This window comes from Macrotis lagotis, chromosome 5 (genome assembly GCF_037893015.1).
Source record: "Macrotis lagotis isolate mMagLag1 chromosome 5, bilby.v1.9.chrom.fasta, whole genome shotgun sequence".
Classification (NCBI taxonomy): Eukaryota; Metazoa; Chordata; class Mammalia; order Peramelemorphia; family Peramelidae; genus Macrotis; species Macrotis lagotis.
In genome coordinates, this window is record NC_133662.1 from 106,811,050 (window position 1) to 106,819,561 (window position 8,512).

General features: G+C 33.4%; 1 protein-coding gene across 5 annotated transcripts in view; it reads right to left on the reverse strand.

Moving 5' to 3' along the window:
• Nucleotides 1-8,512, reverse strand: part of ATG5 (autophagy related 5) — a 164,283-nt gene that overhangs the window by 79,873 nt on the left and 75,898 nt on the right. For all 5 annotated transcript variants that reach the window (XM_074187264.1, XM_074187267.1, XM_074187266.1 and 2 more), the window contains one exon: nucleotides 7,801-7,895. In XM_074187264.1, coding sequence (XP_074043365.1) covers nucleotides 7,801-7,895 — 95 coding nt within the window. The remainder of the gene's footprint in view (nucleotides 1-7,800; nucleotides 7,896-8,512) is intronic.

Below are 8,512 nucleotides of genomic sequence, written 5' to 3' on the forward strand. Positions count from 1 at the left end.
AACTTTGTTCAGAGCCTCTAAAAACTAGGACTCTTCATAAATGCTACTGTTTGCAAACCTTCAAATTTGAGAAAATTTGAATTTTCAGTTCATTTGAAAATTCAGTTCATTAAACTGGTTAACACCCATTGATAATGAGCAAAAAATTAAAACATGTCACACGGATCTTCACTATTAAGGTAATATAACAATATAACATCCCACCTAATCCACTATTCCACAGAAAGTCACTTTGCAGGGGGCCATGTTAGCACCAACACAACTGGAAAATGACAGAATTGAATTATATGATCTTGGAGTTCTCTTTCAGTTCTAAAGGTTCCTAAGTTGTTAGGCTGACACTTAGTTCTTTGGCTTTTAGAGAATAAAGCATCAGAGAACAAGTAGGGAACAGACAAAGCCCTTCTAGGCAAGCATATGGAAAATCAAGATAATGTGTGAGTAAGGGAAAGGGAAGACTTTAGTTTAAAGAATGAGATATGAATAATGCCTCATAAGAAGTTGCTTGTAGAGGATAACTGAGAGAACTAAAGAATCCTGGGAATCCTAGAAAGATGATAGAGAGATTTCAAGTGAAAATAATCTATTAAGTTTCAGTCACTGCTTAGAATAAACTATGATGCAGACAAAAAAAAAACCGAACATAATCTTAGACTGAATTAACATAGGTATAATATTCAAAACAAGGGAGCTGATACCTTGCTATATTTTTCTTTCAACTGCATCTGAAGTATTATGTGACTTCTCCAGGTCACAAAGGTATCAAGTGCCTGAAACTGGATTTGAACTTGAGTCTTCCTGACTCCAGGTGCGGCACTCTTGCGACTTCCTGATGTGAGGACTTGCTGAGCATTTTTAGTGCTGCTCACCCACCTTTGATGTCTACCTTCAACATCTTGTGGTTCTGTTAGTCACAAACCAGACAGGACAATTTAGATTGAGGGTAACTGGTAAGTCTCAAATCTGTTAGTTGAGTTAGGTGAATGTCTACCCCTAGTATGCGAAGACTTCTTCCGACAAAATGAGATGTTGTTCCAAACAATCATGGAGTTGGTTAAAGCAGGTATTGTGGAGCACTTGAACATGACAGGCCATTGCCAATTGTTGCCACTGGATTTGGGTGATTCTGGAAGAGAGAGTGAGGCTGACTTTATGTAACTCTGCCTCACTTAAATCCAATTCATGGACAAGTCAATAAACCCCCTGTGATGTCACTGGTCCGCTTTGAAATTGAAGGACAAATATCAACATTTGAAGTATAAATTCTGGGTGCCACACAAGCTAGAACCAACTATGGGAAGAAAAACAGGACATGAAAGGGTTGGCAATTATGCCTTTATAATTTCTGAGGAAGTTTAAGTTGAAGAAGTAAAGATTAGGTTTGGAGGGTTGAAATAAGTTTTTCAAGGTTGGTCTTAAGTAGGCAAGATTAATTCTTTTCTATTTATTCTCAAAGGATAATGGATAAAAATGGCAGCTATACAATGGTGCAGAGGGGAGTTCCTGTTTCTCTTGTGGGTTCTGGACTGGTTGGATTAGGAGACATCTTCAAACACTGTAATTCTTTGTTTCTTTAGAATATCAAAGCTCCAGTTTAAGTTCTAGTAAAAAAGGACAATTCTCAGATGGTCTGAACATTGTATGAATGGGGAAAAAACCTATCATGAATTCAAGATGATTTTAAACTTTAAATTCAAATAAATTCAGTTGTGTCTTTTCTGTTTGGGGCAATTCCTTCTACTCTTGCTGACTTCCATTCTAATTCTCCCTGGTAACTACTCCAGTTTACTATCTCCTCAAACCTCCAATGTAAAGGTAAATTTAACCACCTACTTGACTATGAAGATAAAAAAATCAATCAAATATTCATTAAGATTGTACTATATGCCCAGCACTGGGAGGAGACAGATAAGAATTTACCTTCAAAAAGCTTTATGTTCCATCAGGGAAGACAATATGTACACATAAGTACATACAAAATCAATACAAATTAAATGGGAGAAGTAGGGAGAAGACACTGGCAGCAGAGAGGAACCAGAAATAGCATTCATGTAGAATTCAGAGCTTTAGCTGGGATTTGAAAGAAGCTAAGGATTTTAAGAGGAAAGGAGGGACTATGCTCTATAATTGGGAGACAGCCAGTGTGAAGAACAGCAAAAAGGCAACCAGAACACAGAATATATGAAGGGGAATAAGGCTAGAAAGGTAGACTGAGACCATGTTTATCAGACTATCTGACAGTTGCTCTCCTAAACTTCATTCCTCAAAACTTAACTTCAACACCCATTTTCAGTTCCTTTCCTCGTTTCAAAGGAAAAAGTATTGTCTCCTTTAAGGTAGTCTCTCTAACTCCCTTGATCCTTTCTTTTCCTGTTTTTTCTTTGCTCTTGCACTGATCATTCTCTGAAGCACTATAAATCTGTTTCCTCTACTTAGTTTCTTTCCATTTACCCGTAATCTTTTTTTTAAGGAAAAAGATCTTTCCCTTGACGAATTTACAATATCCAGCTACTCTTTCACTTCTTTATAACCCTATACTGTCTGTACCCATGTCACCAGTTTTTTATCATCTCTGAAGTCGTTTTTGTAATTTAGTTTCCAACCCTACAATACTAGCGAAATTGCTTTCTTAAAGTTCAACCAAGAACCTCTCCAATGGATAGATCCAACTGCTCCTTCATCTTCCTTAATCTGTTCTCTTCTGGTTTTTGAGATATCACCAATACTTCTATCTTTCTACTTCCTGATTTTTAAGTTGAATAAAAGGATTCAGTAAATAGACAAGTAAATCAAACAATTTTATCCTTCATTTTACAGATCAGGAAAATAAGGCTTAAAGTGAGTTGAATCAACCCAAACAGCTACTAAATAACCATCTCAGAGATTGAACAAAGATTCTCTAATTTCAAAATAAGTGCTTTTCATTATAACTTACTATTGCTTACTTTTCTTTTATTCCCTCTCTTGGCAATCATATTCTCTTCTACAGTTCCCAATTTCCTCATTTCTGTTTATTAATTTCCTGTCTTTTCAGACAGTGAGTCCCCCTAATGACGATTCTTTCTTCTTTCTTAACCCTAAAATATAATCATTTGGAAAGTCATATATTGTACCTCCACAAAATCACATTTGTTCCTTTCTCTCCCCTTGAACAAAGTTTACCTTCATTACCTCTCACTTGAATCATTGTAATGCAACCTAACCAACTTCCTTGCTTCAATCTTATCCCTCCATAATTCATTCTGCCAAAATAATACTCCTGAAACTCATAAGTCTATATCATCTGCATGACTCCATAACACTAGTCCAAAAGTCTTCAAAGGTTTTCTATAATCTTTAGTAACAATATAAAATCCTTAGCATGAAATTAAATCTTTTACAGGCATGCTCTCTACTGCCTTTCCTGACTTTTTTCATATTATTCTAATTCATGCCCTTTCCAGTCTGTTTAAATTGCTCCCGCTCCCTCCCTGTTCTCTTCCCCTTGCGCCCCCCCCCCACCCCCATCACCTGTTGCACATACAAAACATGCCATCTTTTCCCTCTGCCCACTGACACTCAGGTCTGTAAAACACATACATTATACATTCACCTTACTCTCATATAATCACAGCTCAGGTACTACCTTCTACAAAGGCATTTCCTAATCCTGCCATCAAGTGGTTTGTACATATTATATACCAAGTATATACATTCACTTGTATACTCATGGTATTAAAGTCTCACTTCCAGTAGGTCAGACTTTTGATGATAGATTGAATTTTACTTTGTATCAGAAACTTCTTGTGCTTAATGTTTATCATTTCTATGCAGATGATTCTCAAATATCAATCTTCTATCAATCAAATATTGATAAGATATTGGATTGAGAATCCAGGGTCTCCTGATTTCAAAGAGTTGATACTCTATGGGTTAGAATAAGACACATATCACTATTCCTAGCTGCCTAAGAGGGTGAGTAGAGCTAATGTGTACTGAGATCCTGGAAAGATAAACTAAAATCAGAGTATCAAGGGCTTTAATTGCTGTTTATATTCAATCCCAAAGGGAAGAAGGAGGCATTATTATTATTATTATTTCTTCATCAGGAAAGTGATGTGGAAAATGTATTGTATAGAAAAGATAGGATGGAGGGAGATCAAGTAGGAAACTTTTGTAACAATCTGAGAAGTCATAAGGTCCTGGACTAGGGAGACTTTTTAAATATGGAATGGATTCAAGAGATGTTTATAGAGATACAATGGAAAAGATGTAAACTGATAGAATTTAAGGAAAAAGAATGAACTCCCTCCTAGGTCTCAACCTCCAAGCTACCACTGTTTATAGAGCATCTCTGTGGCTAGAGTTTGCCTTCTGCTGACCACTATCTTTTGAGTACTGAATTATCATCACAGCACAACTCAACAGTGTAGTAAAAATCTGTGATCTTTTAAAATTTACAGCACTTCAATGGAAGAAGAGGGGGAATACTTCAGGTATATGTAAAGAGTGATGTTAGTTTACTATTTTTCTAAAACACAATTCATTACTGTAGTATGCTTATGAAGAAAAGTGTTGACTAACTAGCTGCCTAGTAATTCCTTATCAACAGGGTTTTAAGTCTAGGAATGTGTTTAAGAAAAAAATCTAATAAATATGGCTATAATTTTCCATGTATTTCTATTGCATTCAGTACTTGGAAACCGACAAATCAATATTTCTGTATTGGCTTATTTCTCAATTTAGGAAGTGCTGACTTAATTTCTGACATCAGATATTCCATTTCTAAAAAAGACTTTACCTTTTTCCCCATAAGAGAAATGATTGCAAAGGACTCAATGAAAGTATAGGTAGGATCCTCTAAACTTAGCTAAGTATAGGAATAATGGGAAATTCTTAAAAATGAAATTATGAAGGTACAAACAAAAATAATTTCATGAGGAGGAAAACAGCAATGTTACTGCAAGGAGAATATAATATTGATTGCAAAAAAAAGGTTTTCTTTTTCATTTTCTTTTTTGCTATATCATTGAAAAAAGGTGGATCAGAAACTGGAACAGGAATGCTGCTTGGGGTAGCACTCAGCACAATGCTGGGTACAAACAAAGTGCTTGATCAGTATTAGCTGACTTAACTTGGGATGCTGAGAATAAGAAAAGACAAAACTCCTCAACTCTTAATTTTGTTTCTATTCATTTTCCTGGGGAGAACTGATGTCTGAGAGAAGTGAACAGTCAAACAAAGAACAACAAGGGCTGTCCTTGGCCAATACAGCTCATCTTGCCTATATGAGTTATAATCTAGAATACTGAAGAAACTGGCAACAGCACTGCTAGTGACTGTTGAAAGATTAGAGCAAGAAAAATGCAGGGTAAATTGGCATCTGCAATGTATAATTAAGTGATTTAAGTGATATTGACTTCAATTCCTAGTAAAATCATAGGATGACATATTATATTGATCATCTTTGGGAATTATAAAGTTCTATTCATGACCAGAAACAAAAGTCTGTCTTTTTAATACTGTTCTTTTTTTACTCAGTCATGTCTGATTCTTCCTGACCCTACTTGGGGTTTTCTTTTTGATCACAAAAACACCTTGATTTACAAGTCCATCCTGTACCTAGCTCTGTGGCCTTGGGCAAGCCACTTAACCCAATTGCCTTGCCAAAAAAAAAAAAAAGTAGAATTTGATAGACATCATCTAATCTAACCCATACTGTAGAGCACAGGTGGAAAACTCTCATGTTGAGAATCTGACTAAAATGTTATTAGTAAATGTTTAACAAAAAAATAAACTGCAGTACAACATAAATAATGTCAATATGAGGTTTTCTAAGTTAATATATGTCCTGCAGGGACTTGCTTCTATTTGATTTTAATAACATTGTTGTACACTTGTAGAAGAAATGGGAATCTTTCAAATATCTGCTTTTACAGCTTAATGCTTAATTTAAATTTATTATATAGAAATAACAGAATGAATAGGTTAATTTTACTTATAAATTATAATACTTTTTTCCATCATCTCAAATTTTCTTTTCTTTACACTTTACTATAAATCTTTAAATTCTTTTCTCAGTCAATCAATCATAAAGGATTACACACTTAAGTATGCATTGCTGTCCTTTGACAAAAGCAAATCAGGACTGTTAAATTCTATTTGAAGTATTCATGAACTTTTTTCAATGATTAAGAATAGGTAGCAATGTCATTGTGACAGATTTTTCACTTTAAGTTCATATTATTCTATCTCCTCCTTGAATTCTGTATCTTCCTATTCAATTATTATAAGAAGGATCATTTAAACAAATCTTACTTCAAATTTGGAATAGGTGATAGTTTCAAAGAAAGGAGAAAGAATAGTCTCCAGATAAATACAAATGCTCATAAAATAAATGGTATTAAGAACATTTTGGCATCTATTTACTAGAACACAGTATGTTCAAAATCAGAAAAAGACAGTTAGCAACAAATATTTTGCTTTTCTTTTAAAAGGAGAGGCTAGTCATATATTTACAATGAGTATTAAAAATAATTTTTAGCATCACAGTATAGAAAGGAAGTAAAATTTTGTTCAGATGAATAATGGAGAAGAAATTGTAGAAAGGACACAATCGACAGATGGTTTAGATTTATCATAATAGGTTATAACAAGTAAAATAAGTGGGAACTTAAAGCAGAATTTTATTGTTATGCATAAAGCTAAAATCTCATTTTTTGTTAATCAATGACATTTTTAAAAATGGAATTTGTTTTAATGTCTATTCTATTCATTACAATGAAAATTTTTTTTGCCAGTGTTTAGTCATTTTGGTAGTGTTCATCTCAAAGGGAATTCTTGAAAAGATACTACAGTGATTTACTAGTTCATTCTCCAGCTCATTTTACAGATGAGACAAGGGGGCAAATAGGGTTAAAAGACTTACTCAGGGTCACATACCTAGGATGTGTGTGAGGTCAAATTTGAATTCAGGTCTTCCTGATTCCAGGTGTAGCATTCTATTCACTATATTAAGCTAACCCAGTGTCAACCAGAAATAAAAGCCAAAAAAAAAAAATCTAAACTACAATTTGTAAATTGATAATCCATGATCTTAGAGCCAGCATGATGCAGTGGAATCTTTTTGCGCAGGATCAGGAAAGGTATGAGTTCAAGATCTTCCTCTAATTCATTCTACGTCATGTTTCTAAGTCAGTGTTTCAGTCCCCCAAGAAACTCACTATAATAACCATTTTCAAAATTGTTCCACTTTTTCATTACATGAGTACTCGTCACAAAGATTTTAATTAGACAAAGAACAACATAACAGCAGCAGAAATTCAGAAACAGTTACAGAGAATAGCAGTTAAAAGAATTTTTAAATGATTAAAGATCAGGGTCTGCTCTTGACTACCATTGAACAGCACTAAACATATTCAACAATAACAAAGGAGAAGTTCTAAAAATGCTTAATAAATGACATTTCAAGGTTATTGTATACTACTTTTCAGCAACATCAATTTGTCAAACTGCACAAAAATACAGCTTATGAATTTTCCTACCGCTTTGAGGGTCTATAAGGAAGACCAACTATTGTATTCTTTACTCTAAATCATCAATGATTTGTCCATTAGGTAAATCAGAAACTTTGGCCAATTAAATCAGCATTTTCTCTACTTCAGCTGAAACCACAAGCCACAACTAAAGAACATAATAATGCCTTAATAAGATTTCATTACCAATGCTGCAATACGCATAAAAATTTATTGGTTACTAGAATAAGTCAAAAACTAAGATTGCAAAGATCATAAATGGCTGTTTGTTAAAATAATTACCTACCTGATAAATTCTAAAAGGTATGTATCGAAATCCATTATCTTCTGCAGGATATTCCATGAGTTTTCGATTAATGGCCCAAAACTGGTCAAATTTATCTGTAATAATAAATTATTATTAAAAATGGAAAAAATTGTCAAAAGGTGGAAAAGTAAATTTTGCAAAAAAGTTATCCTAAAGAATTCTAAAAAAGGCAACATTACTATGTCACCATTTTCCAATCTGATCTTTTTCTCCATAGTGACAAAATATCTCAAGAGATATTGTTCTGTCTGGGAGGGAGGAAGGTGGGGAGGCTATATTTTTTGCTTGTTCAGACATCTTTAAATAAAAGAGAAACCCTATCACCAAAACAGATTAAAGACTAACTTCTATATGCAGAGATGGAGGTTAATTTAAAACTTACATAAATTTTAAAGAATATGTATTACAAACTTAGCATATTAATGTTATAAAGAGGACAATAAGTTTAAAATTTGTAATGCCAAGAAAATTTATATCCCTGAATAATTCTATCAATAAAATAGAAAAAGAACAGACCAATGAATTGGGTATCAATTTTAAAAAACTAGAAAAAAGAACAAATTAAAAGTTCTCAGGTAAATACCTAATTAAAAATCTTAAAAATTAAAGGTAAAATTAATGAAATTGGAAGAAAACTATTGAATAAAGTTGAGAGTTGATTTTATGAAAAAATTAATAAAATAGATTAAAC